Here is an 18,190-nt window from a genome sequence, read left to right on the forward strand (position 1 = left end):
GGGCTGCGCGACCTCCGAGCCGCCAGGGGGCGCCATGTCCCAGCGCGCCCAGAGGCGCCGCGCGTGCGCAGTGCGGGGGCGGGCGCGAGCCATGGCGGAGGGCCCACAGCCGAAGAGGAAGCGCGAGGAGGAGGAGAAGAAAAATGGCGGGGCCGCCACTGAGGGTGGCGCCGCCGCCGCCGCCTTCACGCTGTCGGACCTGCGGGTGCGGCGCGTCCTGCGGGAGTCGGCGAGGGACAAGATCGTCTTCCTGCACGCGGAGGCTCTCGAGTCGGCTGCTGCTGTAACTGAGCCGGGCACAGACCTGCTCTGCCCTGTGAGCCTGTCAGGAAAATCCACAAACGCCAGAGGTTTACGTTTAAAAGGAGATAGAGGAGTCCTTCAGCATTATTTGAATGCAGTGAGAGAGTCCACTGGGCCACATACCCGCAGGATTTTTTCTTTTTTTTTTTTTTCTTTTCGCAGTTCTGGAAGGCAGCCTCCCTTTTATCCTAATTCCTGGCCACAGTTGCCTTTCGAGTCGGCTGCTGCTGTAACTGAGCCGGGCACAGACCTGCTCTGCCCTGTGAGCCTGTCAGGAAAATCCACAAACGCCAGAGGTTTACGTTTAAAAGGAGATAGAGGAGTCCTTCAGCTTTATTTGAATGCAGTGAGAGGGTCCACTGGGCCACATGCCTGCAGGATTTTTTCTTTTTTTTTCTTTTCGCAGGTTTTGGAAGGCAGCCTCCCTTTAATCCTGACTCCCGGCCATGTTGCCCTCTTCCTTTCCCCATTGGCTGAGCTACTGGGGAGGTACAGCCTTCCCAAACCACCTGCCCCATATCCCCCTTAAACCTGGCATTTTCCCCAAAGTTCAGAACTTCAGGCTCGTGCAGACCTGTGTCTGATTCAGGAGCCAAACTGTCCAAAGTCGATAGAGACATTAAGACCCATTTCAAAGACATTGACACCTATCAAATTGTTTGTAGAGGCATTAGCACACATCTTCTCAAGCTGACAGGCTTGGGAGTCCCAGGTGAGCCCAGGTGGTGTGCTGAGGCCTCACCTGAGTCTTGTAGGGACAGGAGTGAGGCTGGGGGATGTTCCACACCCAGCACCTCCCAAAGCCAGCACGCTGAGGCCACTGGATTGGGAGCTGTGGTTCCTTGGAGCAGGGCAGCAGTGAGTGCCCCCTGCCCCAGAACTTGCTCCCTGACTGATGCAAACCCCCACGCCTGCCTTTGCCCTCTTCCTGGGAAGTGCCAGAGATTAAATTGGTGCTGTGGGTCAGCAGGAAACCTGGGAGCATCCGGGGAGGTGCAGATGGCCTGAGTCATTGCCCACATGCCCTGCTCCCCCAAAAACCACCTGTGTTCCCTGGTGGGGGGGAGCACATTCCTGCTGTGCTTCTGGGCAATTGTGCTATTTATTTTTGGATGGGTGTGTGGCCTGTTGGGGGACTGTGAGGTGTCTGCCATGATCCCTGACCTCAGACTGTCCACCCACTGCTGGATCTGTGTTGCTGATGACTTTATCCATTTGTATTCCAGAGGATTGGCCTCTCTGGAGAGGGCACAGATGCTGTAGTCATCCTGGAAAAGACTCCTTTCCAGGAGGAGAAGATCCCAGACCTGCTGAAGAAGCCCATGCACGCAGAGCTGCAGATGCACAATGACATTTACTGCACCTTCTACCTGAGCCCTCCCCCGGAGCTGAGTGGTGAGTGCCCTGACTGCCCAGGGTGCTGGGAGGGCAGCTGGCATGCCAGGATATGGCTCCTGCCCATTCCAGAGGGGAGGGTGCACTGAGATGGGCACGTGCCACTGCTGCACCTGGCTGTGCCACCCCGCCTGTGGCTTGGTGACAGAGCACCCCTGGCCCAGTGGGGAGGTCAGTGGGTTGTTGCCATGTCTCGTGTGAGGCTTTGAATGCTGCCCTGTTTCATCCCCTTTTTCCCATGCCATGGCAGGGGGCTCAGCTGATGGGGCACTGAATGGCCATGCACTGATGACCTTGTACATGGAGGTGCAGAAAGGCTCAGGGGTGTGAGGGCTCCCTGTGGGTGCCTGTCAGTGCTCTCAGTGCTCTTGGGTGAGAAGGAGTTGTCTCCCTCCAGATTGTTTCTCTTGGAACAGTCTGCAGGGCACATGCAGGTAGCTATTCATCCCACGGTGGCATCTCATGGGCTTTTTTGTCACCTGGTAAGGACAGGCAGTTTCTATTGGGGGAGGATTTAAGTGCTGATAACCTCAAGTGCTGGGGCAGATGAGCCCCACCCCCCTGAAGATTTCACACATCTGTGTGTTACAAAACTGTTGATAACCAAGTATGACAAGGACTGATGGGCAGGCTGGGGAGCTGCAGTGGAAGGCTCTCACCCTGTGGAGGGGACTCTGGTCCCAGTGGGAAGGTGTCCTGCAGTGGTGGTGCTTTCCAGCTGCCACTGGAGAGCTGGGCTGGTCTTTGGGCACTTCAGTTTCACCACAAATCCCAGACTGTTTTGGGTTGGAAGGGACCTTAAAGCTTGTCCTGTTGCAGCCCTCTGCCATGGCAGAGACACCTTCCACTGTCCCAGGCTGCTCCCAGCCCCATCCAGCCTGGCCTTGGGCACTGCCAGGGATCCAGGGGCAGCCACAGCTGCTCTGGGGAGCCATTCCCTGTGTCCTGTCCCTCCATCCCTTGTCCCCAGTCCCTCTCCAGCTCTCCTGGAACCCATTTAGGTGCTGGCAGGGGCTCTCAGGTCTCCCCAGAGCCTTTTCCTCTCCAGGCTGAACACCCCCAGCTCTCCCAGCCTGTCTCCAGAGCAGAGCTGTTTCAATCAGGGCATCTCCATGGCCTCCTCTGGACTTGCTCCAGTGGCTCCATGTTCTTCCTGTGCTGAGGACCCCCGAGCTGGAGGCAGCCCTGCAGGTGGGGTCTCACCTGAGTGGAGCTGAATCACCTTCCACAATTAATTCCATGTGAATGCTGGTATATATTTAAATTCCAGACGTGCAGTGATAAATTCCACGTTGATGCTTTCATAAACACAACAGCCAAACAGGTTTAATAGTCAAAATTAATCTGAGTCCCTTAAGTAAGATGTTGTTACAGGGCCAAGTTAAATTTTCAGGATGTTTGATGTGCCTTTCCAAAAATGCTCTTGTTTTAGCTCTGTTCCCACGGTGTGGGAGGGAGCATTGTCTGGATTTGTCAGCTTGAATTGTGCAAAACTCCTTTCTCCTGTGAAGGACTCAAAATTAAAGATTTTGTTGTTACAAACTGTGAGTTTCAGTCTGAGGAAAACACCATAACACCACGGGTGTTGTTGGAAGACGTTAAAGCCCCTCTTTCTTAGCTGGGAAAGCTCCTGCTTGGGTGCCTGCTGTATTCCAGCCCTGCAGGAGTTGCAGTGATTCCCACGAGGTGGCATTGCAAGACTGAAATCCCCTGGGCTGCCTCCAGCTCAGCCCTGCTTTGCCTTCCTCACAGCACTTGTGTAAATTACACCACACTGCTCTGACAACAGAATTCCTTGTTTTGTTTAAGGCTTATGCCAGGTGCAAAACCCCTCCTGCATGTTTGAATGGGGAAGAAGCCTCTGGCTTTCTTCTGCTGAGCTTTATCTTTTTAATGACTTTTAAATCTGTCTTTAAAAGGTAATTTTTTGCAATATTTGTAATATTACCCAGTGGTGCGTCTTTGCTTCCCACCCCTCTCCTTGGCACCCCTTAAGTCGTTCTGGATGCTGAGCAGCCCCAAGCAGGAGATCAGGAGGGGGCTGTAGACCCTGGAGCTGCTGTCCAGGCTCCCCGAGTCAGAGTGGAGAGCAAGGAGGCTTCTTTTGAAGCAGTTAGCAGCAAATAGCTGTTTGGTGGGCACATTGCATGAGCTGCTGGTGAGCAGCTGGCACTGGGCAAACAGCCCTGTGTGTCACAGGGGGAAGGAAATCACCCTTTGGAGCTGAGTCAGCCCAAGGATGTAGTGATATGAGGAATGTGGGTTAAAAACCTAAACAGGAGGAATTGCCTGTAAGGGTTTGACTGACCTGGGATGTCCAGTGATAATTGGAGACCCAGGGAGTCCTTGCACAGGGTCTGTTGGCTCCTTAGTTGCAGGGTTAGAGTTACAGGGTTTTATCTCCTGGTCCTTGCAAGTTTACACTCGGGTACAAGATGCAGTAAAATATTTTGTAGAAAAGGCCAGACTTTGGCATTAAGGAGTTTTGTGGAACAGTCCTGTCTTGTGTGATGAAGGAATTTACCTGGGGGATTTCACAGCACCCTGGGCAGCTGAACCCTGCCACACTCAGCCTCTTGCTTCTGAGGTAAGATAGACCTCAAGACAGAGGAAGTGGTGACTGTGAGTAACTCGTGCTGATGCCATGAGGAGCTGCCTGCAGAGCGTGTTTCTCAATGCTGCCTCTGTGCTCCCAAGTACCAGGGGCTCTTCATTCAGCTGGAAATGGACACTCTTTCCCCACCTCCGTGTTGGCCAGCGGAGCAGGGAGGTCATCCTTCCCCTGTTCTTGGCAGTGGTGAGGCCTCACCTTGAGTGCTGTGTCCAGTTCTGGCCCCTCAGTTTGGGAAGGATGTGGAGGGTCCTGGAGAAGGTCCAGAGAAGGGCAATGAGGCTGATGAGGGGCTGGGAACACAAACCCTGTGAGGAAAGACTGAGGGAGCTGGGGCTGTTTAGCCTGGAGAAAAGGAGACGCGGGGGTGACCTTATCACTCTCTACAAAAGAGATAGGCCTCTTTTCCTTCCTGAAAGGAGGTTGTAGTGAGGTGGAGTTGGTCTCTTTCTCCATGCAGCACTGACAGAACCAGAGCATGCAGCCTTAAGCTGTGCCAGGGGAAATGCAGGTTGGATATCAGGATTTATTTATTTATTTCAGAAAGAGTGATAAAGCTCTGGAATGGCTGCCCAGGGAGGTGGTGCAGTCACCATCCCTGGGTGTGTTTAACAAAGCCTGGATGTGGCACTGGGTGCCAGGGTTTAGTTGAGGTGTTGGGGCATGGGTTGGACTCGATGATCTTGAAAGTTTCTTCCAACCCAGTGATTCTGTGAAGAGTGTCAGGTGCTGCTCCCTCTGTGCAGTCAAACCAGCACAGACCCCATGCAATGATGACTTGTTTGTGTGGTGACACAGGGAAAGGGAGGCCAAAGCATGTTACTTGAGCAAATGACTCCCCTCTGACCTCAGAAGAGACATTTCACTCGGGGAAGATGAATTTCACTCTGATGAGATTTTTAGGTCTGGGAGCACACTGGTGTGAAGGCAGCACCAGATGAGTCTGGCTCATCTCATTGATTTTACTGCATGTGTCAAGGCTAAAATGGGAAATAACATTTGCAGACAAGCCAGTAAATGGTCAGAGTTTGTCTGAAGGGCAACCCAAACCTGTGGAGTGAGGGGAGGAGACTTTGTGAATTTGTGGGGAGTAGTGTATCAGAGCTGATGTGACTGTGCTGCTACCAAAGGCAGGCCATGTGCATCTTATTTTAGGGCCACTTTCTGGATATTGCCTTGATTTAAGAGGCAGCTTAAGCCTAGATGTGAGAGGAGCCCCCAGCCTTGGCTTTCCCCTGCAGGGAGAGCAAGGGCTGATTTCACAGAAAGGGAAGCATTATCTGACTACCAAAGGTTGGATTGTAAAAGCCAGATGGTTCAATGTGCATGTTGCCTGATAACATCTAATTCCTCACACCCATTTGCCAAGGAGAGCTTGATGTTGGCAGAAAGCAGCCCCTTCGGTAAAAGCCAGATGGTTCAATGTGCATGTTGCCTGATAACATCTAATTCCTCACACCCATTGCCAAGGAGAGCTTGATGTTATTGGCAGAAAGCAGCCCCTTCATGCCTGGCTGCTGTGGGACTGTGTTTCTCCAAAGCTGTGCTGGTGTGGTTGAAGGGCTCTTATCAGTTCTCTAAGGAGTCTTTGCTCCTTGGCTGCAGGCCTAAGCTTCTTATCTTTTTATCTTAAGATAAAAACATCTTAAAACAAGCACAACGTGAGAAGCTCTGTCTCCATTGCTCCAACATGGGGTGGAGAAATTGTGGGAGAAATGGGAGAATGTGGAAGGAAAGTTTTCAGTCATGCAGGAAGTAATCCACATCCCAGAAGAGTCTGGTTTCAGGCAGTGAGGAGCTGGAGAAACTTGCAGGAGCTGCAGTGGGAAGGCTGGTTCTTCTCCCTGCGTCTCCATGCTTTGGCTGCCTCTGGGGTTTGCTCAGCCAAGGAAACTTCTTGCATTTACACTTAAAACAAAAAGCTCGAGCCTGAAGCTGTGGGAACATGTGGGGTGGTTTGGAGGATGGTGGGAGGTGTCATTGTACTTTACTGTGTGTTTGCAGGCATGGTAAACTGCAACTTTCTTCTTTGCAGTGCCTGTTGCAGCTAAAGTCCACTGAGCCCCCCAAGTCCTGGCATGAGCCCCAGGGGCCAGGCAGCCTTAGCTGAGTCCCTGGCAGCATGCTTGGCTTGCCCTGGCATGTGCTGGCCTTGGAAACTGTGAGCTCTTGCAGGCTTTATCCTTTGCAGCTTTAATTCATTCACTTAAGAGTGCCCCAGCTGTTTGGGACAAAGCCATGGGCACACCTGGCTGGGGCTGGGTTGGAATCCGGTGCTCCTGTGTGACCCCTCTGCAGTTGTAACAATAAAACCAAATAGAGACTGTTCATGCAGAAGGGGAGGTTGTGTGTTACATATTTACTTAGGGCATTGTATATTTAGTTAGGGCTGCATCCAAGGTGCTGATGGTGAGAAGACAGCTCAGAGCTGGGTGCAGCAGGAAAGAGAAAAAAAACCTGCAAGAGCTCAAATGTCGACTTGCCTGTTGTTCCCCAGCCTTGGCACCTTCCTGCACCTCTTGATGAGGTTGATTAGGGAGCTTATAAATGAAAGCTCCTCTTCCTGCTAGCAAAGAGAAGAAAAAGCACCCCTGCCCAAAAGGAGAAATAGGTTGTGCCCACCCTGTGTGCTTCTCCTGGCTCCCTGGCAGGGTTACATCTGTCTAAAACAGGCTGGCATTAGGTGTTAATGCTGCAGTGGGGAGGGAGAAGAGAGTGTGAGGCCTCTCCTCCCTGATGTGCTGAGCTGGAGGGGGATTTTGGCAGAGCCTGGGGCACGAGAAGGGGTGAGGCATCCTTAGTGAGCTCAGTGTGCCCTTTCTTACCTGCGCGAGCTCTGTCTGCTCATATTTCATCCTCTCCTGACAGCAGCTGCCTCCAGCCTTTTTTCCCTTAAGTTCCCCAAATGGTGTTCTGGTTTTCCTTTTGTCTTGGGTTGTGTTTTCCTCTCTTGTTTTTAGCAGGAGAGGGGAGAAGTGTTTTTCTGGTCCATCTGAGTCTCCTTTTCTCCTGGGCAGTTTCCTCTCAAGTGCCTGTCATAGAGTGACCAGCCTGGGCAGTTGTTCTGCCTCCTGCTCATCCAGGTTCCTTCAATTGAACCTCCTGGCTTTTTATAACCTCCAGTTAGCTGATGGTCAGCCCTGCCTTCCAGAATAAACCACAGATGCTGTGTGGTGGCCCCGGGCCGGCGTTCGAGAACAGCCTGGCTGATGTGACTCAGATGTGAGCAGAGACAATCCCTGATGCTTCAGCCAGCTTAGAAACCCACATCACGTGTCTGGTGGTTCCCTACCCCCATTTCCAGGCCGGGGCAGGTTTTGGGTGCCCCACAGCCTACGTGCTGCTCCAGTGCATGTGGAGCCTGCCAGGAGCAGACTTGGAAACCGGAGCGTGGCCGTGTGCCAGCACTGGAAGGATTTTGGGGCGAGCCTGGTCTCGCTGTGGATGTTTCCTGCAGCCGAGTCTGGGCTCAGCTGTGACTTGGCATCCTGTGTGCAGCTCCTAAGGACTGTCAGGCTCTGAGCAGGTATCAAACAGCCTCTCTGGCTGCAGTGATTGATGCTAATTAGCATCGCTGGGGCATTTTGGGGTTGATGAGACCTTTAGAAGGGAAATAATCATAAGTGAACCGCAGCCTTTCCCCTGCCTTCTCTTGCAAACATCTGCTCAGCTGCAGCTGCACATTAAGGAGTCCTATGATCTCTCGTTTAAAGCACCCTGAGCAGCCACCCCCAAGTTGGGGAGGTGCCAGGGAAGCCATTATGGGTCCCCTGCACCCCCACGCACTGTGGTTATCACCACCCAGCACTGAGGGGCTTTTGCTGCAGTTCTTGCTCTATTTTTGGGGTATAAAATCAAATTGTGAAGGTTTCAGCCTGAGGCTGGCTGTGGTATTTTATCTTTTGCCTTTTTTGTTTTCTCCCTAGTGCTTTGCTGATCTTTTTAAGTGAAGAGAGCTACAGCCTTGTCTTTTTTTCTTTGGTATTACATCATCCTGCTAGAAGTGCTAATTGAGTCCTGGAAAACAACCTTGTTTGAACATGTGTATGGTGGGAATCAGACCAGACTGCCCTTGTGGTTTGCATTTTCATATTTCATGTTACCAGCATTTTCCTGTGGATTTCATTAAGCTGGGTTTGGCATGGAATGAAAAGGCAGAGTCTCTCAGATTGTGCAGTGCTGACCTTAAAAAAACAGAAAGCAGAAAACTAAAAAAGACTCAAACCATCCTAAATCCTGGCTCTGGGAACAAATAGGTGTTTGTATTCAGTGCCTAGCTAGCCTGTGTACGTACTTAAGGCTTGAAGCACAGCTTTGGTGCCCTGCTGTGTGTGCAGCCCGTGGCTGCCTGTGGCAGACCCTGGGCACAGACTGCAGTGTTCACAGTGCCCCAGTCACTTGCCTCAGTCTGTTCTGCCTGGGGTTTGGTCAGGCTCAGGTTTTTCTCCTTTGTGCACTGAAGTTTATAGCAGCTCTGTATCAGCTAGGAAGGCAGAGACACTCCTGTGCCCTTGGAGCACCTTGGAGCTGTGGCAGGCTCCGTATCACACATCCGATCGTGGCCAAAGACGGATGTTCTCCGTGTGTTTTGGCCCTGTGAGTAGGATGTGCTGCTGCTGGCATCACAGCTGCCAGGTTGACAAGGTGAGCACTTGCATCCTGTTCAGTGCCACAGAAATTACACAGCAAAGTTCCAATCTTGAGGCAAACAGAAGATGTTTTCTTTTTGCCGGGGTAAATACTGGTTTTTGTGGGCAGAGGGTCACTCAGCCCTCTTCCCTTGGCTCATCCTGAGCTGTGTTGACCTGTCAGCTCACATTGCTTGCTCTGGATCTGTCCCTGTGCCCTTGACTTCTTTGCCTCCTGTACTTGGGGCTCGAGGCCAAGCACTCTGACTGAGCTCTGAGAAGAAGCTACTCCTTGGAGTTCATCTGGTTTTGTGGCTGGATGAAGTTGCTGGGTGCGTCCTGTGAGCTTTGAATTTAAGTATGAAGAAGATGTGTCTCTGTCCCCAGGGTGGTGTTTCTGTCCTGGTTGTTGACTGCACATAAACACTGCCCTGGGAGCCCCACCTCTGCCCCAATGTTGCTAATAGGCGTGAAAGAGCAAGTGTGGAAAAACTCAGACAGCAAACTCCTGCACCTGAACTGGAAAGACAGGCCCTGGCTGTGCCCTTGGCTTTTCCTTCCTTCAGAAAAGCAGCAGCAGTGCAGGAGGTTAAAGCACTTGTTTGCTTTCCATGTCCGTTCTCCTGCACCCTCTCTTCAAAATGTCTTAGTGTGGCTTTTTTTGGAAGGGAAAACAGATTTGCTGGGGACTGACGGAAGCAGTGTGGTTGGTAACTCAGTCAACGTGTTTGTTCCTAGAGATCAAAGCCACAGTGGTGTACCCTGCCACGGAGAAACACATCCAGAAGTATCTCCGTCAGGAAGTGCACCTCATCCGTGAAACCTGGGAGGATTACAAGAACATAACCCTGCCCTTCATCCAGTCCCAGAGCTTCAGCATCCAGGTACGGCTGCCACGCCCTCTCCTGCAGACACAGATGTCTTTGGTTTCCTCTCTCAAAACTGCTGTCAGAAGGCTTCTCTGAAGCCCAGGCTGGAGAGCTGGGAGTGTTCTGCCCCATCTCCCTGTTGGTTGTGCTGTCAGCTCTGTGGTGCTGTCCCCTCTTACTTGGTTGGCTGGGACAACCTTTTCCATTTTTGCAGAAAAATGTTTGCCTTGGAGCTGGACTTCAAGTTGTCTTTCCCAAGGTTTGTGGAGAAACTCTGAGCTTTTTCTCCTTTCCAAGGTTGACTTCCTGAGTGTTGTTCACTGGGCTTCTTAGGAGTCTCTGGGTTGTTGTGGAAATGGAAAGGAACAGAATGTTCTGCATCACAACTCACTCCTCCTACCATTCAGCCCCTCAGTCCATATTCCATGTGGTGAAACTGTTACTTTTAGTGTTCTACTTGCTCCAGGCAGCCGCAGCTTTTTCCTTGGCTTTATCCTTTTTGACTGTTCATCTCCCTGTCTTTCTCCTTTAGAGATCAAAGGAATACAAGTCTGTAGGGATCAATTCATGCCAGCCTTTGCAGAAGGGGGAATCAACCAAATCCTGGGGCTGCTGAGGCTCTCCATTAAAAATAACTCCCCAAAACTAACCAGGAGCCTTGGATGCTCCCCCCTACCTTCCCCCATCTTTCCTGCTGCCTTAAACTGCAGCATTTATTACCTGGAGAAAGGCAAGTGTGTATGTCTTCCAGGCCACAGCCTTCATGAAATATTGTCTCTGTGCTTTTGCTCCCAAATTTCTTATGTTTCTTTGTGTAGCAGCTGCCTTTAGGAATTGTTTGAGCTTTCACTCTGCCTCTTGCCCCAAATGCCTGTGAGCTGGTTTCAGTACATGGAAACATGTTCCTGGTGACCATCAGGAGCATCTGCTGAGAAATCATGGTCAGTCCTTGACCTCTGGGATTTAATAATGCTGTTCCTTGTCTTTATCCAACCGCTTTTGCCAAGTGGAAGGGGAAATGTGAGGGGTGACAAATACCAGGGGACTACAGAGGCATCTGTGTTTCCTGCTGGAAGATACAAAGTGTGGATGCTTTCAGGATAATGGTTTTATTGTGGTGCCAGCCCTGGACATGTGTTCTGCTTGCTAGGCTTGTGCTGGGAGCAGCAGGAGCAGCCAGCCAAGGATCTGCCCATCATGAGGCAGCCTTGGGTTTAAAATTCAGCTCATCTGATCAGTGAACTTATTAAGGGCACTCATAGCTTGGCACTTGTGATCAGAGCAGGCTTAAAATCCCCAAAAAGCAAATGTCCATTTTCTGCTGAGCTTCCCTCTGAACTTCCCTCCCAGGGTTATGGAACAGAGTGAGCTTGTGTTGTATTTTTGAGAATCACTTGAAGAATCTAATCTCTAAGATGATGCTAAGGAGAAAAGATAGCAATTTAAGCCAAAAATCCCAGATCAAGGGATGAGAAGTAGTTTTTTCCCTCCAGATGTATTCAGGTCAGTTTGCAGCAATCCTAAGTGTTTATTAGATTAATGAAACTCTTGATGGATTTCCCCCAAAGTGTCTGGTGTGCACAGCACTGCCAGCCCAGCTCATTTGGTGTATTTGTGAACCTGGCTGCACCTTCCTTACCCACCTGGGGCAGCCAGAATATTTCAGACCTATATTTGGTGAGGAAAATGATGTTTCCAAACATCTTCAGCTTCCAAGCTTTAGCAATTTCCTGCCGCCTTGTGTTACCACCTTCCAGGGACCTGGCTGAGGACTCTCTTGCCAGTCCAGTACTTAAGCTAGGCTAAAGCTAGAGCATAACATGCATTTTGGAAGTGTAAAGAAGGATGCTGGAGCTGAGGCTGGGAGCCAGGGAGAGCAAAGATGCTTTTCTCTGGTCTTACTCTGTCACTTATCCCTGGTTATTTCCATTACTCTTCTCTGAATGGTGCTTTGCCTTGCAGGAGGAGCACGGGGGGATAACCAGAGCAGGGATTACAGGCAGCCTGGAGGCTGGAACCTTAAGTATGGAAGAAGAAGAGTGGTGAGCTGTTTTCTAATCAGCCAGGGAGCCAAGAGACATGCATTGCCCAAAAAAACACAGGCCTTTCAAATCCCTACAGAGAGCTGCCAGCAGCCAGAGCCACATCCAACTCTGCTCCTTCCTCTTTGAATAGGGAACAAAATCAGCCAAGTTCCCTTCCCAGACCTGATTGTAAAGATTTTGCTGCAGCTTGGGGGGTAAAAAAAGATGTAAAGAGCCCCATGGTGCTGCAGAGGTGTTGCTGAGCCTCACGAGAGCTGGGTTCCACTGCTTTTTACTGAAGTGCTCATAATATTCTGGAGTTTATTGGTTGATTAGGTGTTTTATGGCTAATTAATTACAAATTATTTGGTCATTTAAAATAAAATTGGTGGGGTTTTTTATATATTTTAGTTGCAGAGAAGGTGCAGTAATCCATGAGCTAGGGCTAAATGCACCTGAGGTGGTGTTTTTTAATTCTCTGCTGATTTATAAATCACATATTTCTCTTTCAGTGGGTGTATAATATCCTGGAGAAGAAAGCTGAGGCTGATCGAATCGTCCATGAAAACCCAGATCCTTCCAATGGCTTTGTTCTGGTTCCAGATTTAAAGTGGAATCAAAACCAGGTTGGTTTGCCCCTCTAATGCTGCCTGTCTGAAGGTAATCCAGAGGAAATGTCCACTTTCAGACTACTAAGAGCACCCTGAGAGAGTCTGAGTAGGTTTCTGTGCACGCTGTTGTTAGTGATGACTTTGCCAGGGCCTTTTGGCACAGGCTGATTAGGGATGCTGCAGACCCAGGCTGTTCTCTCTGCTGCTGAGATGCATTTGTTAGATTCACTTTCACTCGTCCATGTTAGCCCAAATGTTGTCAGGATGTGCTCAAACCAAAACCCTGTGTATTTGTTCTGCTGAACTTGTCTGGTTTTTTGGGCTTTTTTCTTTATTGTTTTTTTTGCAAACCTTGACTTGAGGTGCAAACCAAGCAGCTGTGTTATCCTTTGGTTGCTGCAATTAACTCTCCTCCACAGTGTTAAACAGATGATTCTTGGCTGATGAGCAGGTGCTTTACCCCTTGTGGAAGTGGCCACTTGGTGAAAGTGATTTCTAAGACCAGGCTGTAATCCTGAATTGAGAATTATTTCTTGGGTTCCGGCTCCCTTTTGTGCTTTAAATTTGGGGAGATGAAACTCCATACACACACCCCTCCCATGAAGTTGGTGACATCAAAAAAAGTTCCCATTGTGTTTCTGATCCTCATATGCTTCTGCAGGGGCCATGTGGGGAGAGTTGCTGTATGAATAAGACTTAGAAATGGAAATTAAAACTCAAAAAATGGGAACAGAAGGCTGCTGGTGGGCAGCTCCATCCTGTGTGTGTGCAGGGAGCAGCTGTTTGTGGTGCAGAGCTGAGCTGTCTCGGGGAGTCCCTGCAGGGCAGTGTCTGTTCCCTGTGAATTCCTTGCACATCACTTACTCCAAAAATCCCCTGTCAAGTGCTGATGGGATAACTAAGCTCGAATTTCCACTTGGTCACCAGAGACACACCCTTTTTCCTGATGAGATTTTGCAGCACAGGGGACACGTGTCCAGCTTGCAGGATGTGCCCTGCTCAGTGCCCTCCCAGTGGAGCAATATTTAGGGATCCTAAACATGCAGCATGCTGTCCCTTTCCTGGCTGTGAGCAAAGCCTTGGTGGATATCCTTGTGTGCTGCAACCAGGCTTTGCAACTCACATCAAGATTGGGCTAAAATCATAGATGGGCTAAAATTTGTGCTTCGGGTTTCTCCAGAGACCTGCTGCATTCACATCTCCCAGCTGGCGTGGTCAGGGAGTGCCTCAGTGGTAGGGTTTGTCCTTAGGGGAGGTTTTCCCGTGTTCCTGTTGCCTCTTGGAGTGCTGAACAGGATCTTCTGGACTTCTCCACAGCTGCTGGGCTGCTGTCTGCACCCCACTCATCCCTGGAGCTATCTGGGCCCTTTGCTCTGCCAATCTCCTTCCCAGGCAGGCAGACAGCACCCAGGTTGCCTTTGAGCCAAGGAATTTCTTCTTGGCTGTGGATGGCACTGAGCCAGAGCTGATCCTGACTGATGGCACTGAGCAGAGCCCCGGGGAACACTGGTTCCTTCTGCCACATCCCACCTGACAGGCAGGGCTGCTGAATGGCATCAGGGAGGTGAGATGCAGCTCCCAGCAGGACTCTCCCTCAGAAGTCCTTTTAGCAGTGTGGCCTCACTCCTTTAGTCCCTGGCCCACAGATCCTCTGAATTCACCTGCAGTTATTTCAGACTGCTGGATGGGAGGGGAAATTCCCTTCAGCACTGTGAAATCTGCTGCCCTCAGCTTCTGGGTGCTGCTGCCCAACCTTGATAACGGTTTGAATTGGTTTTTTGGGCTTTTTTGGTTTTTGTCTGTTTTTTTTTTTCTTTCACAACTTTTGAGTTGGTTTCAAATCTGCAGGAGCCCTGAGGCGTTGCCTGAAGCGATGCCTGGCATGACATCATTCCAGGCCTTTTTAGCAACAGGCTTATTTGTTTCAAACAGCAACATGCAGATGTTGTTCTAAGCAGAAGAGCTGTTTGCTTTTCCTCTCACCAGCCAGCCTGGAGCCAAAGAGCACAAGCTGATACACTGTCTTTTTCTGGAGCTTTGCATGGGAATTAAATGGAGCCCTGAGCATGGCTGTGCTGGCTGGCTGCAGGAACAGCTCCCTGCTTCAAGAGCTTTGTGAAGAATCCTGAGAGCATCCTCTGAGACCAGCGTCTGTTTCCAAAGAGCTGCAAAGGGTTTCTCACAGCCCTGAAGAGATCTGCTGGATCTCAAATATCCAAACCCTTTACTTTCCACTGTTTATATTATAAAGCCACTAACTGAGCTGGAGGAGACTGGGATTTTTATTTTTGTTAAAGTGTAATGATCCACAACTTTGTGTCATGTTAAATATTGAATGTGCTGAGTGCTTCAGGGGATGCCAAAGGTTTGTCTGAGAGCTGCTCAAGGGACATATTTTAACTGCCCTGGGTTTGTACTGTGATCAATTAGGTCTTGAAAATTGTTATTTATAGAACTGATGCGATTCAGAAGTGGCCAGCTGTTTGCACAGTGGAAAAGTAGAGAGCTTATCACTGGGGAGGTTTTCAGTTTCAGTTTTAGCCCCTCTGGTTTGTTGCAGTCCAGTAGAGAGCTTATCACTGGGGAGGTTTTCAGTTTCAGTTTTAGCCCCTCTGGTTTGTTGCGGTCCATGGTGGTGGTGGTGGACACAACCTTCCCTGAGACCAGTAGGCAGGAGCCACGAGAGCACCAGCACTCTCTCACACTCACTCTCACACTCTCTCTCACACTCTCTCTCTCACACTCTCTCTCTCACACTCTCTCTCTCACACTCTCTCTCTCACACTCTCTCTCTCACACTCTCTCTCACACTCTCTCTCACACTCTCTCTCACACTCGCTCTCACACTCTCTCTCACCCTCTCTCTCACACTCGCTCTCACACTCGCTCTCACACTCGCTCTCACACTCGCTCTCACACTCGCTCTCACACTCGCTCTCACACTCTCTCTCACACTCGCTCTCACACTCGCTCTCACACTCACTCTCACACTCACTCTCACACTCACTCTCACACTCTCACACTCTCACTCACACTCTCACACACACACATACAGAGCAGCTCCGCTGGGAGGGCACATGAGCGTCCAGGCAGGAGTTCCAACATGCTGAAGGGGTCCAGGGGCCAAAGACAAAGGAGGGCTCAGGGTATAAATACAGGGAAAGAGGGGGCACAGGAGAGCCTCAGGGATCCAGTGGTTTGAGGGCTCAGGGGTGGTACCCACGGAAGGGACCAAGAGGCAATGCCAGAGTGGATGAGCTGGGTTACACAAACCAGTGGGGTGATGGGGAAGGGAGAGCTCTCTAGAACATGAACATATAAGAGTAAAAGGGGTAGGGAAGGCCAGTGGGCCAATGGGGAGGGCAGAACTGGGACAAATTAACATGGTGCTGCAGAGTACCATGGGGGAAGCTTCTTTGTTCACCCTGAGCTATGGGGAATGCCTGGAGCCCAAGGTGCATCTCTCCAGAGCATCACTGTTGTTTTCTCCACAGTAGGCTCTTGGGTCTCCACAGTGGTTCACTGTAAATGTTCATCTGAGAGTGCTGCGTATCAGCTGGCACTGAGAAACTGTGTGGGCTGTGCATGGGGGTGCTGGCAGGGCTCAGTGACCCCACATGTCTGGTGGGTGCCTGCTTGTGGTCTCTAGCCTCCAGTCATACACAGAAAGCATTTTTGAGGGGCTTGGGAAGGTGGAAGGGCAGCAGGGAGTGCAGTGCTCACAGTACGAGAGGGCTGATCACTCCATCTGCCTCTAAAGCTCAGAAAGTGTTTGTGATCCCACTGTTTATGGGTTGGGATGAGGCTGTTCTCTTCTGGTCATTTCTGGAGAAAACCCAGTTTCACCAGAAATGATGCTTTGAGGTGTTGTGGGATTGTGGGTGAGCTCATCCCATACTGGGAGATTCAGCCCCGTGTGGTTGTTGAGGACAAGTATCCCTGTATGGCACAAGAATCCCTTTATAACACAAATATCCCTGTATGACACAAGAATCCCTGTGTGGCACAAATATCTGTGTGTAACACAAGTATCCCTGTGTAGCACAAATAGCCCTGTGTAACACAAATATCCCTGTGTGGCACAAGTATCCCTGTGCAGCACAAGTATCCCTGTGCAGCACAAATAACTCTGTGTAACACAAATATCCCTGTGCAGCACAAGTGTCCCTGTGCAGCACAAATAACTCTGTGTAACACAGATATCCCTGCATGGCACAAATGTCCCTGTATGGCACGAGTATCCCTGTGCAGCACAAATCTCCCTGTATGACACCAGGATCCTTCTAGAGCAGCCTGGGAAGCTGTGAGTGGCGTGTCAGGCCCAAAGCAGTGCTGTCTCCATGTGCTGTTTCTGTGTCCCCTCCATGGCCACCCTGTGTCTGCAGATGGAGGACCTGTACCTGATCGCCCTCGTGCACCGCCGGGAGCTGAAGTCTCTGAGGGACCTGAGGGCCGAGCACCTCCCGCTGCTGAGGAACGTCCTGCAGGAAGGGAAGGTGGGTGTGAGGCTGGTCCCACGCTGCTCTCCTGGCCAGGGAGAGCTTGGCTGCCTCTGCAAAGGCACTCCCTGGGTTTCCTGGCACAGCATCTGCCTGGGGACTGCTCCTCAGGAGACAGTGAGTCATGAAACAGGGCTGTGTTGCCCTCTCTGCCCGGACAGCCTGGCTCCTGCTCTCCATCAGCACCTTCTCCAGATCATGCCACATCCAGGTGCTGTAGGAATGTTCTGTACTTCCTGTTAGCAGTGAGCTCTTCACATTAACACCCCTGTCCCAATCCCTTGCCTGTTCTCACTGGCTGATGTGTTTTTCCACAGGGTGTGTTTGGGTGATAGATGTGCAGTAGCTTCTCTTTCCTTCACTGTGTTAGAGTTTGGAAAGTAATTGCACTAGGGAAGGTAGGAGATTAATTAAGAGATTAGTCAGGGGATTGCAGCGAGCGGAGCCGGCGTGCCGGAGTTTGCTGTTGCTGTTCATAGCTTTAATTACACTGGCTGGTAACGGATCCCTGTTACTTCTCCAATGAGTTGGAGTGATAAGGGTGAAAGGGAAAATGATAGGGGTGGATAGCACATCCCATCGTGGAGAGATAAAAGTGGGGCAGCCAAAGGCCTCACTCTGTCCCCTTGGAGGCTGAAATGGAGGATGGAGAAGAGTTCTGGCCTTCCAAACTTCCCCCTTTCCCTTGCTGGAAGGGAACTGAACTCCCTTTTACCTTTCTCTACACCATTCCTGCCATCCAGAAATGCTCTTCCCCATCCATCCGAGTTTTTGCCAGTGCTGATCTCTGTTCCCCTCTGCAGGAGGCCATCGTGAAGCGCTTTGGTGTGCCCGGCTCCCAGCTGCGGATCTACCTGCACTACCAGCCCTCCTACCACCACCTGCACGTGCATTTCACTGCCCTGGGCTATGATGCACCGGGCAGCTCCGTGGAGAGAGCCCATCTCCTGGCTGATGTCATCGACAACCTGGCCATGGACTCCATGTACTACCAGAAACGGGCTCTGACCTTCCCCCTGCGGGCTGATGAACCCCTGTTCAAGAAGTTCCAAGAGGCAGGAAAAGTGTGAGGAGGCAGAGGTGTTTTTGTAGAATTTTTTTAAAATAAATTCCCTTTTTTGGGTTTTTTTTTTAAGGTTGTGTTCCTTTTATGTTTTTAAACTCTGTTTTTGTACAAGGTGGGGCTGATGATCCTTTGCTATGGAAACCATGTTGTCTGTTCAAGTCCATTAAAACACGGATTGAATAAA

At 50.6% G+C, this 18,190-nt stretch overlaps 1 protein-coding gene across 1 annotated transcript; it reads left to right on the forward strand.

Annotated features, from left to right (window-relative positions):
* The first annotated feature begins 1 nt into the window (after position 1).
* On the forward strand, positions 2-18,190 carry DCPS (decapping enzyme, scavenger). The gene is made up of 6 exons (XM_039721799.1): positions 2-262; positions 1,530-1,698; positions 9,676-9,821; positions 12,343-12,456; positions 16,827-16,937; positions 17,744-18,190. Exons 1-6 carry the CDS (start codon positions 35-37, stop codon positions 18,008-18,010), a joined length of 1,035 nt encoding a protein of 344 aa, XP_039577733.1. The 5' UTR covers positions 2-34; the 3' UTR covers positions 18,011-18,190.

This window comes from Passer montanus, unplaced genomic scaffold (assembly GCF_014805655.1).
Source record: "Passer montanus isolate IOZ18808 unplaced genomic scaffold, ASM1480565v1 scaffold47, whole genome shotgun sequence".
In the NCBI taxonomy this organism is placed as follows: domain Eukaryota; kingdom Metazoa; phylum Chordata; class Aves; order Passeriformes; family Passeridae; genus Passer; species Passer montanus.

Excerpts from the sequence above, each read along its gene's own strand:
- DCPS (XM_039721799.1), top strand. The coding sequence starts at position 35 with ATGTCCCAGCGCGCCCAGAGGCGCCGCGCGTGCGCAGTGCGGGGGCGG. Across the intron at positions 1,699-9,675 it reads CCCTCCCCCGGAGCTGAGTG|AGATCAAAGCCACAGTGGTG; the intron begins GTGAGTGCCCTG and ends GTTTGTTCCTAG. Across the intron at positions 9,822-12,342 it reads CCCAGAGCTTCAGCATCCAG|TGGGTGTATAATATCCTGGA; the intron begins GTACGGCTGCCA and ends TTTCTCTTTCAG.